At 44.8% G+C, this 22,175-nt stretch overlaps 1 protein-coding gene across 13 annotated transcripts in view; it reads right to left on the bottom strand.

Moving 5' to 3' along the window:
• LOC119961940 (formin-like protein 2) overlaps window positions 1-22,175 on the bottom strand; it is a 314,356-nt gene that overhangs the window by 35,390 nt on the left and 256,791 nt on the right. For 8 of the 13 annotated variants that reach the window (XM_038789533.1, XM_038789532.1, XM_038789536.1 and 5 more), the window contains 10 exons: window positions 21,896-22,006; window positions 19,595-19,744; window positions 16,119-16,220; window positions 9,604-9,898; window positions 8,725-8,913; window positions 6,783-6,803; window positions 5,116-5,240; window positions 3,473-3,675; window positions 2,008-2,242; window positions 731-799 (listed from right to left, as the gene is read on the bottom strand). In XM_038789533.1, coding sequence (XP_038645461.1) covers window positions 731-799; window positions 2,008-2,242; window positions 3,473-3,675; window positions 5,116-5,240; window positions 6,783-6,803; window positions 8,725-8,913; window positions 9,604-9,898; window positions 16,119-16,220; window positions 19,595-19,744; window positions 21,896-22,006 — 1,500 coding nt within the window. The remainder of the gene's footprint in view (window positions 1-730; window positions 800-2,007; window positions 2,243-3,472; window positions 3,676-5,115; window positions 5,241-6,782; window positions 6,804-8,724; window positions 8,914-9,603; window positions 9,899-16,118; window positions 16,221-19,594; window positions 19,745-21,895; window positions 22,007-22,175) is intronic. The other 5 variants (XM_038789537.1, XM_038789535.1, XM_038789544.1 and 2 more) reach the window with 1 other exon arrangement.

The following is a 22,175-nucleotide window of genomic DNA, read 5'->3' as shown; positions in this document are numbered from 1 at the left end:
TTCTCCGGCGCAGTGTTTCGGGGGGGCGGGAATCGCGTCGCGCTGGTCGGGGGCCGTTGGCAGTGGCCCTCCTGGCGATTCTCTGCTCCGCAATGGGCCGAGTGGCCGCCCGTTTTCGGCCAGTCCCGCCGGCGTAAATCAAACAAGGCCTCTACCGATGGGACCTGGCTCTGCAGGCGGCCTGCGGAGACCTCGTTTTGGGGGCGGGGGGAGGAATCTGGCCCTGGAGCGACCCCCACGGTGGTCAGGCCCGCGATCGGGGCCCACCGATCTGCGGTCGGACCTGTGCTGTGGGGGCACTCCTTCCCTCCGCGCCGGCCACTCTAATGGTCCGCCATGGCCGGTACGGAGTAGAACCCCCCTGCGCATGCGCTGGGATCACGTCAGAACACACTGGCGCTCCCGTGCATGCGTCAACTCGCGCCGGCCGGCGGAGTCCCTTCAGCGCCGGTTGGCGCTGTGCCAAACCCACCGCCGCCGGCCTAGCCCCTGAAGGTGCGGAGGATAGCAGAGAATCCCGGCCCTTAATTGTTATAAATCAGCACAATTCGAACTCACCAATAGCAACACTGTGACAGATCTGTCAACAAAATATATACTTATTTTATATACAAATATATACATATTTTGAACAACGGTTAGAAACGAACACCATTTGCAGCAATATTGTTGTTCTATTTATGTTCAGGGAGTATTCATACTGCCAGACATTAAGATAATTGTTACTTACCTCCAGTATTTTCTTCAATTTTTGAGATGATTTTATTGATACAGATGCTGCTATTATAGCATGGAGTTGCTAAATCAAAAACAACGAATGTTAATAATTGGCCCAGGTTGAGGAAATGAACTGCATTTTTGTTAATTCTCTGAACAATTTAGATTAATATGTGAATATCCCAGAGATACTGTGGATAAACTACAATGGCAGATACCTAATTTTGATTAGCATTTCTTACGTACAGACCATTGGAATATTTACCTATACAATATCCCCTAATTAACAATCCAAAAAATATACATGCATTTTGTTAGAATATCTAGCAACCTTTAATTTGAAATGTTCGCATTCGCTCCATAGCTGGCAGAGAGGCTAAGTTATGTGGATCACAAATGCCTAATGAGTGTCAGGATGGGAAATTGCATGATCAGGAGTTTTTTTTACATTTATTCCCCCACGGGATGTGGTCTTCACTGGCCAGGTCAGTATTTATTGCCCATCCCTAAATGTCCTTGAGAGTGGTGGTGGTGAGCTGCCTTCTTTAACCACTGCAGTCCATGTGGTATAAGTACATCCGCAGTGCTGTTACGAAGCGTAATGTGGAATCTTGTTGAGACTATAGGAGGTGGTCCATGGACATGATGAGCTCAGAGAGGACATGAGGGGAGTTCAAAGAGAAACTAGGCCCGGGATTCTCCATTGCAAGTCTGCCCCACTACCTCTGCTAGCAAAGATGGAATATTTGGTGCAGGATTCTCTACTCCCGTCGCTTGTCAATGGCATTTCCCATTGAAGACACCCAATGCTGCCGGGAAACCCACAGGCGGGATGCGCTGCCGGTGGGAACAGAGAATCCTACCACCAGCGAGCGGCCGGAGAATTCCGGCCAAGAGAAAAATGTGGGTTGTGTGTTAGAGAAGGGAGGTAGAACATTGAGGGAAATATGACTTGATCGTTAACAGAAATGGGTGGAGAAGAGGCAGCTGAACAGATGGGCACAATACGAGTGATAAAATCATCAATAGTTTCCTTGCATTTGTTGTGGAAGATGGGAGTGGGCTGAGGACAAGGGTTTAAGGAGAGGATTGGTAGTGAAGGAAAAAGCCTTTTGTTATCTTTGTATTCTAGTCTGTACAGAGGCGAACACTGATTGATATGGTGCAGCCAAGCCTGTCGATGACTGATTCAAGCGTACACGTTTACGTCTGCAGCTCTTGGGCTTAATGGAGCAAAGGTAAATCTTCGAACCAATTCAAATTTAGATTGTAACGGTGACAAGTACTTACTGGTGTCAACATCTGAACACTCTCTGTAAAGTTTCCAATGAATGCCATAATGGTCATTCTCTGCATCAATCTTTCAACCTTACTGAACTGCACCATGAATCTGTCTTCATCTGTTAGATTCTCCAGTGGCTTCCTCTCTCTTTCATACTGTCGCAGAACCTTAACTTCATTTTCTGTTGGCAAAAACCTCATCAGGCACTCAACAAAGTCCACGGGTAATGTTTTTAGGTCAAACCTAATAAAAGCCAAAAAAAATTAGTTCTAACATAAATTATGGCTAATACATATTCACTTTCAGTAGAAATATACCTCTAATGCTCACAGTATACAATGCCATAATCATTAAAAAGCCACTTTATTAAACATTGTGGATGATTTTGAGCCTGTGAGATCGGCGGCGAGGCGGAAAATACCACGAGAATTGGGGAAACGCAATTCTTACAAGAGAGATCGCGGGCGAGATTCTCCGTCGGCGTGATTCTGCGTTTTGCCGGCGCCCGGGGGTTTCCCGACGCCGTGGGGCTGCCCCACAATGGGAAACCCCATTTACTGGCCGGCGTAATGGAGAATCCTGCCGGTGGGACGGGGCAGAAATGTGGCGTGGCGGGGCGGAGAATCCAGCGTCGCATTTCCCGATTTTCCCCATCCCTTGCAGGTGACGTCATGAGGTTCACACCCTTCATTTTAATAGATTTAAATTAATTTAAATATTATTAGTGGGCCCCCACCGCATGATATCCCCCTCACTAAATATTCATACCTCATCGACATCACATGACGTCGGTGAGGTTCAGAAAGGTTCGCCCAGACATAAAACAGTTAAACGGATCAGTCAAACAATGTCCCAATCCTCTCCTAAGGACATTGATTCCCTCCTGGGATGTTTCTCACAACTACTCACTGCCTGAACCTGTTGGGCCCCTGTAAGAGCCGATTTATAGGACAGGATTCTTCCAATGGCGGGCTGCTCCTCCACCCAAAGAGTCGGAGGAGAACACATTCCCATTGACCACAGCAGTCCTTCGGCGTTTAACCCTCCAAGCGACATTAATTGGCTGGAGATGGGACTTCCACCCTCACTCTGGCAGAAATCGTGCACCAGATAGCTGCTGGTCAATCAGATTGGCTGACAACTCTGAGGTCCAAGCGGCGCGAATGGTTGTGGGAAAAGGCCAATGATTATGTAGGGCCCACCCCACGTAAGAGTGTGGACAGGTTGGGAGGAGGGCAGGAGGGAGGCAACCAAGAGTATTTTACAGGCAGCACACCCGCCAGCAGGGAACCATAAAATTCTGCCCATTGACTAAATTGTACAATTACCAGTTCGGTTGCATGCGGGCCGGAAACATAACGGACAAGTGAAAATGGAGCAAAACAGGATAACCCCTTCTCTCCTCTCAAAACAAAGGTCGGAAAATGCTAGCTGAACAAGGTTTTGTTTCCCAAAGAGACTACAAATACTCACATTTGGATGGCCCTGCATATTTCATCAGTCGTTTTCCCTGCTTTTCGCAATGTGATGGCAAGGTTCTTGGCTCTGTTGGAATCCAGCAATGTCACTTTGTTCGACCCTTTTTGGATTACCTTTTGTCTACTAGAAACGATATCCATGGCTGGCCCTTGGGCTTTTGTTTTAAATATTTCTTCAAACTCATCCACATTCAGTTCCTGCAAATCAGAATTTGTACATATAGCCATCTATAGAGCTGAGATATTCAAAACAATTTGAGCACAAAGTTTCAAGTATAGAAGCAGGGATGTGTTGCTGTAATTGTACAGGGCCTTCGTGAGGCCACACTTGGGAGTATTGTGTGCAGTTTTGGTGTCCTTCTCTGAGCAAGGGTGTTCTTGCTCTCGAGGGAGTGCCGCGAAGGTTTACCAAATTGATTCCAGGGATGGCGGGACTGTCATATGAGGAGAGATTGACTAGGTTGGGACTGTTTTTGCTGGAGTTCAGAAGAATGAGGGGGGATCTCATAGAGACTTATCAAATTCTAACAGGACTAGACAGGGTAGATGCAGGCAAGATGTTACCAATGATGGGTGTGTCCAGAACCAGGGGTCACAGCCTGAGGATTCAGGGTAAACCATATTGGACAGAGATAAGGAGACATTTCTTCCCACAAAGAGTGGTGAGCCTGTGGAATTCATTACCACAGGAAGTAGTTGATGCTAAAACTTTGAATATATTCAAGAGGCGGCTGGATAGCACTTGGGGAGAATGGGATCAAAGGTTATGGGGAGAAAGCAGGATTAGGCTATTGAGTTGGATGATCAGCCATGATCGTGTTGAATGGCGGAGCAGGCTCAAAGGGTCAAAAGGCCTCTTCCTGCTCCTATCTTCTATGTATTAATGTAAAATGACAGACATAGGGCGGGATTCTCCCATGCCGTACCGTATGGGAGAATCGGCGTCCACGCCATTTTTTGCCGCGACGCTGGTCCGACGTCAGCAGGCAATTCTCCGAGGAACGGAGAATCGGCGTGGCGCTGGTCGGCTGGGCCGACGATTCTCCGGCCTTGATGGGCTTAGCGGCACGCGGAAACGGCAGAGTCCCGCCGGCGCCGTTCCCCCCTGATCGCAGCCGGCAGCAACTCTGTGCGTAGGATCAGGGGGGTGGCGTGTGGGGTGGGGAAAAGCGTTCTTTCACCGGGAGAGCCTCCGTTGGGGTCTGGCCCACAATCGGAGCCCACCAATCGGCGGGCCGGCCTCTCGTGCCCCGGCCCTATTTTATTACGCGGCCAGCCCCTGAACCCCCACGCCATGTTGCGTTGGGGCTGGCACATTGAGAAAGTCCCCTGCGCCTTCGCAGGTTGGCGCGGCCCAATTGCGCATGCGCGGGTTGGCACGGCGTCACTGCGCATGCGCGGGTTGGCACGGCACCCAGTTGGCGCCGGGAAGGAAGGCTGGAGCGGCGTGAACCGCTCCAGCGCCGCGCTGGCCCCCTGTGGGGGCCAGAATCGGTAGTGCCCGCGCCCGTTTTGTGTTGTCGTGAAATGCGACGGCGTTCACGACGGTGCAAACACTCTGCCTCCATTTTGGAGAATCCCGCCCATGGTTTTTAATATCCGTCTCTATATTTATCCTTATGTAATCTGAAGACGTACCTCTAGAATTCTCTCATCATCAATGTCATTGAAGACGGTGCCATTGATCTGATTAGGCTTCAGTGCCACCCAGTTAAAGACTGGCATACGAAATTTTGTCTTGATAGGTTTCTTGATCTTCACAGCTGCTCAAAAAAATGGTTCAGAGTTTGTTCCTCATCACTTAAGCCATCCATAACATACTAAATTCAATTCTGTCCAAACTTTCATTGCACTTATGAGGTTTAATGGCTCGCCAATTCTCATGCAATTACAAATTTAACAGAGTTTGCAATTATCTGTGACCCAAATGACAGCAGGAAAGGTTACATTTCTATTTTTATTATGCTTCAGAAAATATTCATCATGATAGGATCTTTGGAGGCCCCATAAGTGAGCACATAACAAATAACAGATTTGTTTTTATAGTTTTCTTTACTGGCACTGAAAAACATCCACCTGGGTACTAACAGGTAACAGGGCAAAGCAGGTTAAATATTAATTATTTTCAGTCAGATTTAGCATTCCAAGACCAAACTAAATTATTCCAAATATTTTCATGGCTAGTTTCGGCATTTACTTAAATTTTAACTTCTCCCAGATTAGTGAACTACACAGACCTGACAAACTGCCTTGGTAAATGTGCAGTTATGGCCTAGTCAGGGGTAATATCAAAACCATTTGTAAATCGACAAATTATTCAATGAATTGTTCAAAATTGCTGACAAAAGAGGCATGTCGAAGGCTTTTCATCTTGCATTCATCTGATTGGGAGAGGAATTGCCGTCTATCAGAGTCCAGTTGTCAAGCAATCAGTACTCTTCTCAAACAGTATAAATTGTTGATTTCCCCCTTATATTGGTTTTCGTGTGAAATGTCCTGATGAGTGCAGGATAAAAAACTTCGACATGACTCTTTTTTCAGCAACACTCAAGTTCTGTACAACCAAGTGACTATTATTCAAACTTGCAATTGCAAGTGCAAGTTGCCATTCCTGTCATTTGAGGTCACAATTTAAGTTTAAATAAGTTGATCTACAGTGCTCAGGCTCTACTTATGTCATCTAACTCCATGATTAAGAGTGGACACATTCAAATTGAACACATGTACTAACTGTATTAATGTACCACAATAAAACACTTGGAACATGCATGAACTAGGACAAACAAGAGAGATACTGCACATGGTATCTTTCAAGGCAATTTAGAATTTTCAGGGTTTAATCCACAATATCCAAAAATAAAACACCTGCTGATCTGGGAACGAGAATACTATATAGAATTTGACTGTCGCAGCCACCCACTGTGATTATTACCTCACATATATGATCCAATTCACTTCAGCTCTTAATTATAGCAACAAACATAGACGTATTTTTTTAGTGAGTAATTGTTTCACAGGTTGATTCAAACAACTGGGCCAACACTTGGAATCGTGAATAAAAATATCAAATCCATGGTGGGGTGGGGGGGGAAGGTTAATTATAACATTTATCATTAACTTTTACTTCAAGCAGACAAAGGTAACTGGGAAACAGAAGAAAGTGTTGCAATATACTGAGATAAACCGCTTGGTGTGTTTTATTTTTGTTCAATAAAATGCATTGAAAGAACCATAGTCAACATCATGTATCACTGCTTGAAAGACAGATACAGCGTAATGCACCAATAGAGCATAAAGAAACCTACAGAACAGCTTGATTGGTCCCTCTTGTATGGAAGCAGACAGGGTAGATAAAGAAAGACGAGTTAGCAAAAGAGAAGTTATTAAATAGTGTGCAAGAGACAGCAGAAATCATTTATCATTGGCAGGCATTCTCACTGCTGAAAGTGCCTGAGGAAATTTATTGCACCATTTTGCCACACAGAGAACAAGATGGACCTCAATAATTTTGCAACTTTCACAAATTCCATGCATTCGTCATGACATTTATTGTCCGATCTTTTATTTTTATAATATTTTTAATTTGCGAAAAGTTTATTATTGTCTTACCAGAAGCCCAATTACTATACAGAGCTATGTCATGTGATTGATACAACCTCACTGATCCACTGTATATGCCATTGATTTTACATCCAGTAGCCATAATGAGACGACCATATCATGCAATTCCAACCCAATAAGAGAATCAAAGAAGATTTATCTCTTTCAATCCAAAAGCATTGTTTAATGTCAATTTAATTCATGATGATTTTTTGTTACGGTCGCTACATTTCTGTCATCATTTCTCCCTTTTCTGTCTTTATTCCTTCGTTACCTTTTCCCCCTAACACAGAATGTCAGAACCATGCTTTGTAAAGATTACACTGGGTAGCTTTCCTATTTTGCCACTCCCTCCCCACTTCCCAGTCCCATTATTTTTCCTTTGTCCCTCTAAACTGATGGTTTTTTAAAAATAAAAATAATTTCTGGATACCAATCATTTCCTGAGTTGCATGCCTGTTTTCTGCTAGTTCTTCAGCCCCTATCTGCTGTCGCAGATAACGTAAGATTAGAATAGTGATATAAGGGCAGCACGGTGGCCTAGTGGTTAGCACAACCGCCTCACGGCGCTGAGGTCCCAGGTTCGAATCCCGGCCCTGGGTCACTGTCTGTGTGGAGTTTGCACATTCTCCCCGTGTCTGCGTGGGTTTCGCCCCCACAACCCAAAAATGTGCAGAGTAGGTGGATTGGCCACACTAAATTGCCCCTTAATTGGAAAAAATAATTGGGTAATCTAAATTTAAAAGAAAAAAAAAGAATGGTGATATGAAGAGAATGCAAAATACAAATCACATTGAACGAATTACTTTCTAGAATTTCCCCATTCTCTAACTTCTTCACCTGGTCGACTTGAAAATTAAAAATTAAAATTAAAAATTTTCTTATTGGGATTCATACTAAATCTCCACAATGGGTCAGAGATGGTCGGCGGGGGGGGCTAATAATTTTAAAAAATTATTCAGGGGATTCATCTCCGACTCAAGAGATGGCAGTGAAGTGGAGTCTCAAGTAGCAGGTTGCAGAGGGATGTGCTTTTAGCGCATTCCCTGTGGACCAGGGGAAGTGCTCCACCAATCCCTCAAGCAAATCTTTGGCCTCCCTCCACTGCTGCAATCAACCATCCTCAACCTCCCATTGTCCCTCCAGACTTCAATCTCAAGCTGCCTGATGCAAGATTGCATAATCCTTTGCCCAATTCTGTTCTCCCCCGCCCCCATTTTATCTTCTCACTCCTGGCTGCCAGGCTCTGACCACTCCCGACCTCTACCATGAAACCCAAACAATCACAAGACTCCATTCCCACCCCCTCTTCCCGTAACGTCCGGGGCAACAGGTTCTACAGCTCTGTAGCTGAAAGTCACAAATTAAGTAACATACATCACACCCATGCACATCCCATTTTTACTGCCCAGGATAGAATAGATGGAATGCAACTTTCTACATTTACAGTCACAGTGTTGTCTGGATCCAGTAGGCAAACTTCCAATATTGCTGAGTATTCCTTTTTATTTCCCAATGAACCAGTCCTTTTTTTCACCCAATGTATATTAGCCATATTACCTGAACTAATAAAATAACAATTAGTGTCTCATCACTCATAAACCGAGTGTCTGAGTGACACTTTGCGACTGGATAACATGGTGTTACCTGCTAAGCCAGGGTTAAAAATGAGAGTTGGGGCTGTCCCAGGCAATGGAGGAGCTGCTGGTGGGGGTGGGGGTGGTGGTGGCGGCGGTGGAGGAGCAGGAGCAGGCGGAGCTTCGGAAGTTGGCGGCGGCGGTGGTGGAGGAGCAGGAAGAGCTGACGATGATTGGGCAGACACGGGCCCATTTTGTACTGCCAAAATTACAAACACAAAAGTTATGATTAGCTTTCAGACAAGGCATAAACGCTACTGTCAGGCCTGCAAGCATTTTCTTCTGTCACGGGATGAAGATTAAATGATTACTGCATTTCCGACAAAGCTACCTAAACAGGTAAGCATAAAACAGTATTAAACACACTACTACGTGTTTATTTCAAAAATCCCAGATTACAGCAGGAAACCTCAATTTAATGTTACAAGTGGGTGAGATGAGGTTTAGATAGAATACTATCTTCATTGTGCTTGCATAGTCTTTTCAATAATTCTTACTGCTACTAATAAACTTTTCCAAGGTCACACCCATTCAACAGAAACTCAGATTTAAACTGTTACTATTTAAGATTATAGACGGGAGTCTCCGGTTCCTGCAGCCACGTGTCCTCAGCGGCACACCATTCGCTGGCGGCTGGATTCTCTCGTGTCGCCATTTGCCAATGGGATTTCCCATTGAAGCCGCCCACGCCACCTGGAAACCAACAGGAAACGGTGCGCTGCCAGCGGGAAAAGAGAATCCCAAAGGCTGGATAATTCCGGCCTATATTTTCCCATTAAAATAGCAACATAGTTATTGCCAGCCAGCTAGGGCCATGGAATTGTAACATGTTTAGTCCTCAGTGACATGCTCCACAAATAATTTAGAAGCGAATCTCAGTATGCCTTACCTGCACCCGACAGGCATGGAGGAGGGGGGGGAAGAGGTGGCATTCCCGATCCTTCAAGCGGTGGTCCTGTATAAATGCTAGGTACTTGCCCTGCACCCGGAGACAGTGTCGTGGAAGACAAAACTGGTAGAATGGCAATGTTACCATCTCCTTTCTTCTGGACTTTGATTGACCCTTGCTTCTCTAATTCATGAATCTTTTTCTCTAGGTGATTATGTCTTTGTATGGTCTCCTCCTTCTCTTTGATCATTCTCCTCAGCGTGTGAACCTGGGTGTTGGTATCTTTGTAAACCTCCTGGAAAGGGAGAAGGAAAATAAATTACCCAAGGAAAAAGTTTACTCTCTAAATCACTCCCAACAAAGAAATATTGAGATTTGCACTTGCTTGCATCTTTTTTAAACCGTGACTAAATTCCTCGCACTCCTCTCCACATTTTACTACAAAGAAAACCAAAGTACTCCACTTGCTCTTAATAATTGGGACATCTTCAAATTGTATATTGATGCTTAAATAGTGGGGCAGGATAAGAACTTGACAGGATACCACAGAATTCCCACGTGGAGGTTAAACGCTAATCCACAATGACTGAAGTTCAGAAGGAAAAGGTATCTCTCAAGTGCCTTACGGTGCAACTGAAAGAGCATTTGCTGAAACCCTGAAACAAGCCATTAAATTGACTGTGGAAATCTGGATAAAAGAGGGTGGGGGGGGGGGGGAGAGAAGAAACTCAAAAAAAAACAAGTTTATACCCTCAAAAAAACAAAATGATAACTCAAGTATAGCCAAATGCTCTATCTCAAATCATGAATCATTCATAACGTTTCCAGCTGGTCTCCCATTCTTGAGACACATTTAAAATGCAAGGCACTTTCAACATAAGCGTCACTGCGTTCTAGTATGCAGCAGCAAATTTGTAAAGGGGTCAGGTTCAGGTCACACTTACAGCCTGGAGAAACCAAACAGTGCAATAAACTAAGGTTTGACTGAAGTTCAGGAAATCAGCATCCTGTGGACTGTAGCATTGGTGTATAACTGGTGTTAACAACTGACAAAAGCTTAATGTGAATACGAATCATACTGATATGTAATCAGTCTGAAGATCAGGCTGCACTGGCTTGTCATCAACCTCAATAATTCAAACTTGTTTTGGAATTAGGTTGACCACTGGTTTACACTCAGAAATTACAGCTCTTCCTCAAAGTCACAGAATCATAGATGTTTACAGCATGGAAACAGGCCCTTCGGCCCAGCTTGTCCATGCCGCCCAGTTTCTATCACTAAGCTAGTCCCACTTGCCTGCATTTGGCCCATATCCCCCTATACCCACCCTGCCCATGTAACTGTCCAACTGCTTTTTAAAGGAAACATTGTACCCGCCTCTACCACTGCCTCTGGCAGCTCGTTCCAGATGATCACCACCCTCTGTGTGAAGAAATTTCCTCTCTGGTCTCTTTTGTATCTGTCTCCTCTCACCTCAAACCTATGCCCTCTAGTTCCAAACTCTGCCTGTGGGAAAAGATATTGATTATCTACCTTATCAATGCTCCTCATTATTTTGTAGGCCTCTATAAGTTCACCCCTAAGCCTCCTACGCTCCAGGGAAAAAAGTCCCAGCCTATCCAGCCTCTCCTTATAACTCAGACTATCAAGTCCTGGTAGCATCCTCGTAAATCTCTTCTGCACTCTTTCTGGTTTAACAATATCCTTCCCATAATAGGGTGACCAGAACTGAACACAGTATTCCATGTGGGGTCTTGTACAACTTCAACAAGACGTCCCAACTCCTGTGTGATGATATGATCTGCATACTCGTCTGCCATTGGGCCAGAACGTCGGCTTACCATTGGCCCTGGTCGGTCATGTGCCTCTCGACCGATTGGCCGAGAGGCTGAGTTAACCACGCCTCTATTAACGAGGTATAAATGCTCAAACGCCTGACGATCGTCCCTTTCCACTGTAGACGATCGCAGAGCTGTGTTCTAGTTAATTAAAGCCAGACTTTGGTAAATCACTCGCCTCGCGTGCAATCGATGGTACATCATCCTGTATTCAATATTCTGACCAATAAAACCTAGCATGCTGAATGCCTTCTTCACCACCCTGTCTACCTGCGACTCCATCTTCAAGGAGCTATGAACCTGTACCTCTAGATCTCTATGTTCTGCAACTCTCCCCAATTCCCTAACATTAGCTGAATAGGTCCTGCCCTGATTTGATCTACCAAAAGTACAGTCATGTTATGCATAGAAAGAAAGATCTTGCATTTATATGTCTCACACAGTCTTAGAATTCCTCAAACCGATTCACCTCTAATAAAGTATTTTTTTTAATGTTATCATTTTTGTAATGTGGGGAAATAAAGCAGACAATCGGTGGACAAAGTCCCACAAATTGCAATGAGATTAATGACTGTTTTAAACTGTTTTTGTGATGTGGGTCGACAGATAAATGTTGGCCAGGACAGAAAGAGAACTATAGAGCTCTGCTTCAAGATGTGGCAAGAATTCTTTATGCCTATTTGACAGGCTAGATGGGGCCTCAATCTAATGCTTTTTTTCAATGGATGGCACTGCTGAGAAGGCATCACTCCATAACGGCGCCTTTAATATGATAAAACATCTGAAGGCGCTTCTCAGGAAGCATTACTGAGCCTTACAACAGGATATCATGGCAGGTGACTAAAAGTTTGGTCAAAGAGGTAGGTTTTGAGGATTGATTGATTGATATTTTTATTGTCATATGTACCAAAGTACAGTGAAAAGTATTTTTCTGCGGCCAAGGGAATGTACATATTACGTACATAGCAGACAAAAGAATAATTGACATAGTACATTGACAATGGTATATTAACAAATAGTGATTGGTTACAGTGTGGAACAAGGGCCAAACAAGAGCAGCATAGGGTGTCGTGAACAGTGTTCCTACAGGGAACAGATCAATCCGAGGGGGAGCCGTTGAGGAGTCTAATAGCTGTGGGGAAGAAGCTGTTCCTATATCTGGATGCCCGGGCCTTCAGACTTCTGCATCTTCTGCCTGATGGAAGGGTCTGGAAGAGGGCAAAGCCTGGGTGGGAGGTGTCTCTGACAATGCAGTCTGCCTTTCTGAGGCAGCGCAAGGTGTATACAAAATCAGTGGGGGGATGGCAAGCTTGTGTAATGTGTTGAGCCAAGTTCACCACACTCTGCAGTTTCTTGCAACCTTGGGACGAGCAGTTGCTATACCAAGCTGTGATGCAGCCGGATATGATGCTCTCTATGGCACATCTGTAGACGTTTGTGAGAGTTGATGCAGACATGCCAAATTTATTTAGCTCCTGTAGGAAGTAGAGATATTGGGCGGGATTCTCCAAGCCTCCGCATCGAAATGGTGCTCGGCGCGGGGACGGAGAATGGGGCCTCAGACCCGCGATTGCGCCAGTCGCGCGTGCGCGGTCGACACGGCGCCGATTGGGGGCTATTGAAAGAGGCCCCCGTGGCGATTGTCTGCGGTCGTCTGTCCAGGTTCCTGCCAGCGTGGTTCACGTATGGTTCCAGCCAGCGGGAGCTCGGCGTTGTGGCTGCGGTGGCCGTCCTGGTTGTGGGGGGGGAAGGGGGGGTGGCCTCCACGACGGACAGGCCCACGATCGGGGGCCACTGATCGGCAGGCGAGCGTGATCTAGGGTGGTCCTACCTTCTTCCGCGCCGGCCCACTGTGTGGCTCCACCACATTGCGCGGCGCTGGCGCGCAAGCAGCCGCTGCGCACGTGCGTGGACCCACGGGGAGCAGTGCAGGGCCGCGTACGGCAGCTGGAGCAGCGCGGAGCATTCTGGCGCCGTGCTGTCCCCCTGTGGACTATAGAAGAGGCCGTTGACACCGGCGTGAAACACTCCGGTCTTTACACCGGCGTCAACACTTAGCCGCATTTTTAGAGAATCCAGGCTGTTGTTGGGCTTTCTTGACTGTTGCATCAACGTGAGTGGACCAGGACAGACTGTTGGTGATGGTGACCCCCCAGGAACTTAAAGCTATCGGGGGGGGGGGGGGGGGGGGGGGGGTGCTGGGGTGTTGTGCTACACTTTCTGAAGTCGATGATGACTTCCTTGCTCTTTCCAACATTTAGAGAGAGGTTGTTTTCGGTACACCATGCAACTAAGTGATCTATCACCCTTCTGTAGTCTGATTCGTCATTGATGGAGATACGACCCACCACAGTCATATCATCTGCAAACGTATAGATTAAATTGGAGTAGAATCTTGCCACTCAGTTGTGTGTGGGACCCCGGTGTTGAGGACTACTGTGGAGGAGGTGCTGTGGAACAGCCTTCATGATGGTACAGTATAGGATCGGAGTTAACTACAACACCAAGGCAGTCTTGTTCAGCCTCAGATAGTTGCCTAGAAGCGGCCTAGAATCAGTGACTAGGGTATGGAACTTGCGAATGTCAATGGCTTCATTCTTCCCAATTTCTAGTTGAAGGAAATTTATGCTTTTTCATTATTGAATGTTGGTCAAGCAGTCTGACAATATTGAGACAGTGCAGGAGTCAGAGGTGGTGGTGAAGTAGATCTGGGTGCCATCAGCACACATATTATGGAGATATATAATTGGGGGCTGGTTCAGCTCAGTTGGCTGGACAGCTGGTTTGTGATGCAAAGCAAGGCCAGCAGCACAGGTTCAATTCCCTTACCAGCTGATGTTATTGATGAAGGCCTTCTCAACCTTGCACCTCCTTTGAGGTGTGGTGATTCGCAGGTTAAATCACCACCAGTCAGCTCACCCCCTCAAAAGGGAAAGGACTATCTGGGGCTATGGTGACTGTATTTTACTGCAATGTTCACTGAAATGCAGAAATCACTCAAGTGGGAGACAACCTTCTGAGAGATCGAAATCAAGAATGGGAATAAAAGAGCAGTTATGGATTAGCAGATCTGCAGAAATTGCGCCTCCAAGTAATTTCAGATACAGAGTATTGGCATCATATTCAATTGCTAATCAGGCCTGTAAGATTACAGCTCTAACCCAAATCCTTAGGTCAAAGAGCAATTTTAAATTACTTGGAAATTTTAGCCTCTGGGTCAATTATATTTAAACATTACTCACAATAAGTCAAACAATGCAGTACTATAACTACAGCAGTGTTATGTTATGCTCTTCACACTGCATTAGTAAGGTCACATATCTCAGGAAGTACTGGTGAATTCAAGGTTAATTGCTACCTAGACTCCCTCTTTACAGATGTTTTGAATGGTATCACAGAAATGTGAGTGCAATACTTGGAAGTGTAAAGGAGAAAAAACATATGCGAGAAGTACTATTTGTTTTTCTATGTACTAAGCGAATTTCTCTTTTTCTTGTGTATAGCCACCATAAGTTTTAGAATCTCTAATTAAGGTCAGGAGCACTGTAAAGTGTAGGTGTGCTTCCTGTTAATATTACAATGCTTAATTGCTGTTAAGTAAACATAAGGTTCAATCAAAGGCCAACAAAAGGCTCCTGAAAAATTAACATTGAATAAATTCAGATAGACGTCAGGTAAACAGACTGCAAATATCTTTGTTCTGGTAGTTTGAAATCATTCATTTTTATACACTTTACCCCCCCCCCCCCCCTCCCCCAATTGTGACAGAAAAAAACTTCATTCGTCAGTCTCCACTAAGAGGTGCAGATTTAAGGTTTTAGATAAGAAATTTAAAGGGGAATGTGAGGTAGAACGTTTTTCTATAGTGAGTGATAACTCACTGCCTTTGAAAATGGTGGAAGTGGAGGTAATGGATGATTCAAAAAGGAAATTGGATGGGCACTTGAGGGAAATAAACTTGCAGGACCATGGGGATTGAGTGGGCAAATGAGACGGATTTGATTGTTCTACAGAACCAGAATAGACTTGATGGGCTGAATGGCCTCCTTCTGTGCTGGGATGATTCCATGGATGGAATTTAATGTCTTCAGCTACGAGTTTGGAGGCAGGGGTTTACAGGGGCATTTAATCATGCAGGAGAGTGTAGGGTGCCAGCTTTGGTCAGGGGCACCAGAGCTCCTGGACAGTCTTTCTGTCCAGCTGCCAACTGAGGCCTGTAAGTGGGCTATTGAAGCTCACATAAGAGCCTCATCTCGCCACCACTGGTTGGCGAAGCCACCATTTGGGGAACTACAAAAGCAAACCCATGGGCTTCTGAAGAGTTCCATTTTCAAAGGAACTCAGTTCCTGATCGAGGGGTCTGGCATTGGGAGGAAAAGAGCCCACTGAGTGCCATCCTTCTGCATTTTCTTTTAACCTCCGCCCAGCCAGCAACCCCATTCTGCTCATACTCACCTGTGGGCTGGGTCCCTTGTTGATCCTCGGCCTCTAGTGGATGCATTACCAGCAGCAGCTAGCTCACCGGGAATTAGCCAGCATCTGACTAACCGACAGCCCTCAAGATTTCCTCAAGGTCCAAAATCCTGAGGAACACGCAATGCTGTGCACTTAAGTTCCTTATGGGAAAATCCCACCCATCACGTCTCATAACTGCAAAAACGTCTTCATGAACTTACTCTTATTACTTCCAGTTCTTTGCTTCTGTGCATTAGTTGCTTTTCCAGTTCCACAATTTTTTCCATTGCTTCATTTTCAGTGTCTTGCAACTTTTCTGACAACTGAAATGAGAAGTTCGACAAATTATTTGCTGTTTGGTGCTCGTCAATACCTGGGCCAATAAAATTGAAATTTCTGATAGATCAATTATTCTAGTCAATAAGTAGCTTAACCATACACATCATGTTCAATTTCATTTTTAACTCCTCAAATAATGACCATCTCCAACAAGATGGAATCTAGCTACCTCCTCTGATCAGATATTTAACTAGACCAGCCATATAAACAATGGCCGGGATTCTCCGAGCCCACGCTGGCTCGGAGAATCGGAGATGAGGCCTGCGATGCTGGTCCGACGCCGGGATGTGATTCTCCGGTGACTGGAGAATCGGCGCCAGCCGCTCGGTCGACGCGGCACCAGTCGGGGCCGCTGAAAGAGGTCCCCGCGGCGATTCTCCGCGGTCGACCGGTTGAGTTCCCGCCACCGTGGTTCTAACATGGCTCCACCCGGCGGGACCTCGGACCCGCAACCGCGGTGGCCATCCTGGTTGGGGGGGGGGCTCAGGGTGGATCAGACTCCGGGGGGGGGGGGGCCTCCACGGTGTATAATAGCCTGCATTTGCACCAAATTGGGTTGACATGGAAGTCCTTTAAAAATGGCAGACTGGACTCGCTTCTGCAATTCCTAACCGTATTCCCATGCTGCATGATTTTGGGACTGCCTTTAAAGGGTGTGGACAGTTTCCTGTCAGAAGCCCATATCAGGCACTCCCAACCTGGCAAGGAGCCGGCTCCATTGCAAAAATGCGTATCTCCCACTTTGCCACAATTTTCTTGTTGTCGGATCTGATTTTTAAAGACTTGTAGTTCACAGCTCCTTATGGGAGTCGTGAACCCTAGTGTGCATTAGGGGAGTTTTGAAAAAGTAAGTTCAAAATGTCCCCTTCATGCCCCCTGTGCCAGGTTATGGCCCCCCACTAACCACCTATGTCCCCTCATGCCCCTTTAACCAACTCTGTCCTTCCACCCATCCTCTCAGTCCCCTTATGCTCTCTTTGCCAAGTTCTGGTACTATTGCCCACAGTGCAATTTCTGGAACCAAAGCATACCAGAGTGTATCATGGGGCCTGTTAAAAAAACAAACTTAGAAAAATGTAATTGATTGATAAATTTCTCTTATCAAAAAGGTCTGGACAGCAAGTTAATAAAAGTGTCAATCATCCAGGTCCTTTGAAGTTTCAAAAACAACAAAAAAAATTTAAACCACTTAAGTTATGTCAACAAATATTGTGAAATTGACTGCAGAGATCAGGCAGCCTGAGCTGTCAATCAAACAATGTTGCCTCTGGGGCACAGGTGTTATGTTATTCTATAATATTTCTGGCACTCAGCCAAGCCTCATTATGTAAACTTGACCGAGAGCCTACACATGGATTAGAATAACGGAACATCTGCTCTCCAGAGCAAACATTATTTGATTGACATCTGGCCCCAGCAATGAAGATTCCGTCTTGACAGGCACTTTTTCCTGAGGTGGGTGGGCCGAGCCGAGAATTTTCCCGAATCCCTCTACTCACTTTGAGTCAGTCAGTTAGAGATTTAGGGAAGAAACCCACAATTACACCCAGCAGAAGATAAGGACAGCAGAGTGCTGGAGAGGATGGATTCCAATTTCAACAAAATAAGTCTTGTGGGTACCTAAAGACCAAGGAGTCACCATAGGATGCCTTGCTACTAGAAATTCATGTTTCTGCTCAGAAGATTGAGTGAGGGGACTTTGTTTAAATTATTCACCCTGGTAGGGCAGGGAGGAGAGATCATGTTAAAGCCAGGGGGAGATTGGGACTTTAAACACGGAACTACATTTCTGCTGAGAGTGTGGTTTAAGGTATAAACACAAAGTGGGGTTTTCAGTTGTGTTAAGATGTTAATGGGGAATACCTTTTCTGTAGTTTAGTCTGTTAGTTGCTTACTAAACTAGAGATATAACGATGAAACTGTATAAGGCACTGGTAAGGCCACAACTGGATTATTGTGCACAGTTATGGTCACCGCATTACAGGAAAGACGTAATTGCTCTGGCGAGAGTGCAGAGAAGATTTACTAAAATGTTGCCAGAGCTGAAGAATTGTAACAAGGAAGAGAGATAGAAGAGGTTGGGGTTATTTTCCTTGAGGCAAAGAATCCAAAATTGTTATGGACAGAGAGAGTAGACAGGAGGAACCTGTTTCCCTTAGCAGAGAGTTCAAAAACCAGGAGTTATATATTCAAGCTAAGTGGCAGAAGGATCAGAGGGGACACGAGGAAAACATTTTTTACGCAGAGGATGATGGGTGTCTGGAATTCACTGCCTGATGATGGCGAAGGCAGAGACCCTAAACTCTTAAAAAGTATCTGAATCTGCACCTTAAGTGCTTTACCCTGCAGGGCAATGGGCCATGTGCAGGAAGATGGGATTAGAAAGGGCACCTGGGTGTCTTTGGGTTGACATGAACAAGATGGGCCAAATGGCCCCCTTCTGTGCTGTATCATTTCTATGGTTCTAAATAATGTTTAGTCAATGTCAATTTTAGTTTGCTTCTCACAGTAAAGGCTTAAAATATGAAATCTTGTGCGATTCTTTGCAATGATCACTGGGAAAATCATATCTCTTTTTTTTTAAAAGTTATCGGTCCCTACGAGGTTTGTAAAAAAAGTTCCCCTCCAGGCCACACCCTACCCTGACTTGCCACCATATCGCTTTTTCCTCAGTCGGTGGGTCAAAATCCTGAAACTTGCTCTCTAAAGCACTGTAGATGTATCTGCACCACTTGGACTGTAGCAATTCAAGATGGCTCAACACCACCATCTCAAGAGCAATTAGGGATGGGCAACAAATACTGGGCTTGCCATTGGCACCCAAATCCCATGAACGAATAAAAAAAATACTTTTGAATGGCAGTCACTGGTGTCAGATGAGCAAATGTAGCAGCCATGCTGTGCACTGTAAAGTCTCACAAACAGAAAATGACCATTTAATTAAGGTTTCATATCTCTTCACTGACAGTTCATACACAGCCTGGTTATGACTATTTTATTGCACCACTTTTTAAAAAAATTATCCACTGATCACCGTAACTACATCTGACAGCATTGATAGGCTAATCTGCACGACAAAATGTTCTTTAAACCCACAATCTATCAGACCGTACAACATCACAGCTGTCTACTTATAATGGCATTCTGCACCAAACAAAACATCTGCATTATCTGGTAATAATGATCTAATCCTTTTTAATGCTGAGCTGGCTCAACCTTTTAGTCTTGAAATTATTTCTCAGTATTGCAAGGAAATTAACTAATTATTTCACGGTTGCAGGTAATCACTAAATGTAGTTTTCTTAATTATATCGACTGGGCATTGCAGTTCTCTTTGAAAATTTAAAGCAATGATTACATGAGAAATGTTTTCTTCCAGTTCCTCCACCCTCTCCAAGGCAGCATTCTTGGTTTCAGCATCTTCCAGTAATGCACCCACATCAAACACGTTGTCCAAATAGGCCTGAATCTGCACTTGCAGTTTGTCACTCTCTGTGTTTTTCAGTTTCTGAAAAAAAAAACAAACACAGTTCCTCAACATTAGAGTTCATATCAAATTATTAAGTGATTTTTAAATATAGGCCTAAAATTCACATACAAAAGCTCTGAGAATAAGGTTATGTAATCTGTGGCTGGTATGATTTGCAGACTGCACTATTCTCCCTTCTCAGCTTTAGCATGTACTGAATTAATCTTTTTGGCTGGGACTCAGTACTGAGGAATAGGAAATGTTCTACTTTTAGCTTCCCATGTTTCTGACACATCTCCGCTGACAATTCCACCTTCCATACCAGTACTTCTGATGTATTTTCAGTTAATCGGGTAACTCACACTTTCCTGAATAAAAAAGAGTAATAAAGAATAGAGGTCTAAATGGGGTCGAGAAGCAAAGGGTTCTTGAGACACGTATGTACAGATCACTGAAAGTAGAACACAGGTCAATAACATCATAAAAATAAAGGAAAACTGCACTGGGGGTTATTTCTAGAGGACTAAGATCAAACAGTAGAGACATTATAAAGAACCTTGATTAGACTACACCAGGTGTACTGTGAACATATTAATGAATCATAACTTCCTCTGAGTGGCAATCGGTGGCAGATTGCCACTCCATGCTGACGTGCCTATGTTAAAGTTCTAACCTGTTTGTTGCGCCCAACCTTCCTGCCACTGACAGGGTGAGATTCAGGCAGCACAGCAGGTCCCTGGCTCCAATAGCTCCCATAAAGCAGGTGAGCTTGAATGCCGCATTGAAAATAACAGGCCGGGGAGACGCTCTTTGTCAAAGGTAAGTGAATGGGATGTGGGAGGTGAGGGTTCAGACTTTGGAGGGGGGGGGGGGGAATCAGGCGGGTTCAATCAGGTTGTGGGGGGCTGTGGGGGTTGGATCAAAGGGATGTTGGGTCAGGGCGGGGGTGGTTGTGGGGTCGGGTTGCGGGAGTGTGCGGTCAGGTCAACAGGATCTGTGGTCGAGTCGGGGGGAGGGGGATGTGTGTCAGCTCAGGGAATTGCGGGAGTCGAGTTGGTTGGGGTGGGGAGGCAGTGTGGGGGTCAGGGGTCCGGTCAGATGAGGGGGATCAGATTGAGGGGTGGCGATTCCTGTGTTAGTAGGGAGGGGTGGATATCATGGGGGGGTTGGGAAGGCGCGGTGAGCGGATCCCCTGCATATTGGGAGAGTGGGGGGTGTCATGTGCAGGGTGGTGGTTCAGTCTGGGTATTTAAAACAGTTACGCTGAAGTTAGAAATGATTTTATTTATTCTAACCATTTCAGAGTAACTATTAACATATCACTGGCAGAAGCACCCAAAGTTAATGATTTAAATCACTTTGTTGGATGTTTCCCAGCATACGTCCAAGGGAAATTCACGCTTCTGGACAATTTCCACATAAACCTTACCTGGGAATATCCGAGAAGAATTGTCCAACACATTTTTGGGGTCTCCCCCCCCCCCCAAAAACAAAACACCAGCACAGGCCAGTGAGGCTGATAGGCTGATTCAGTGATGTATATTCTATGTAATTTAGGGAGGAACAGGAGATTCCCTTGAATATCTATTGTCATATTGCATTAATATTTGAACCGTAGCACTGAACAAAAAAGTATAAAATGTAAATGCTGACATTTGAGGCAGCAACATTAATATTTTCACTTTGAACAATATATCCTAATTATAGGAGTAAAACAAAAGAATCTAAGCAACTACTGTTTATTCACCCCTTTTTCAACCATATACTAGTCTCAGACAACTTTAGGACAAGAGCTTCTTACTAAAGATATTGATTTGATATCATAAGCTACAGGGGAGATGGCACACATTTATAATTCACAGCAGTTGTCTTGACATAGTTCCATCATCTTAAATTATTCCCGAGTAAATTATATATTTAGACGTATAATCCAAAAGAAATATACCCTTAAAAGCTCCAAATCAAATATTATTTTAAATATTGCGATGTACTACAAATTAAACTACAGTGACAGAAACGTGAGGTGGAATTTTACAGTTCCACCAAAGATAATGGACATTTGAATGGCTTGTCGCATTTTAGGATCCTGCCGTGACAGGGGTGTAGAATTCCACTCCTGGATTCCAGATAAGAAAATGGAATAATGTTGTCGAACAACTGGCACTGATTACTAAGTAATGGAACACCCACTTCCAGGTATTCATCCAGTCCTAGTTTGGTGAACTCATATTGGAGATGCACTCGGAAATTCATATCCTCTACAGAATGGACCACGATGTTAATGAACTGCATACAGGCCACCTAGAAGCAAAGGGAGATTTTTAAAAAGAGACATTATAATCGGAGAATTGTATCTTTTAGATCTTCCACAGACAGCAAAATAAGAAGCATACCTTCATAAATTCTATGATCTATGATCCTATAATAACTGGTGTTCCAGTTTGAATTGCAAGCCCATCAAATTCCACTA

This window comes from Scyliorhinus canicula, chromosome 2 (assembly GCF_902713615.1).
Source record: "Scyliorhinus canicula chromosome 2, sScyCan1.1, whole genome shotgun sequence".
Classification (NCBI taxonomy): domain Eukaryota; kingdom Metazoa; phylum Chordata; class Chondrichthyes; order Carcharhiniformes; family Scyliorhinidae; genus Scyliorhinus; species Scyliorhinus canicula.
The sequence above is the reverse complement of the archived record's forward strand: the minus strand, read 5'-3'. Positions and strand labels throughout refer to the sequence as shown.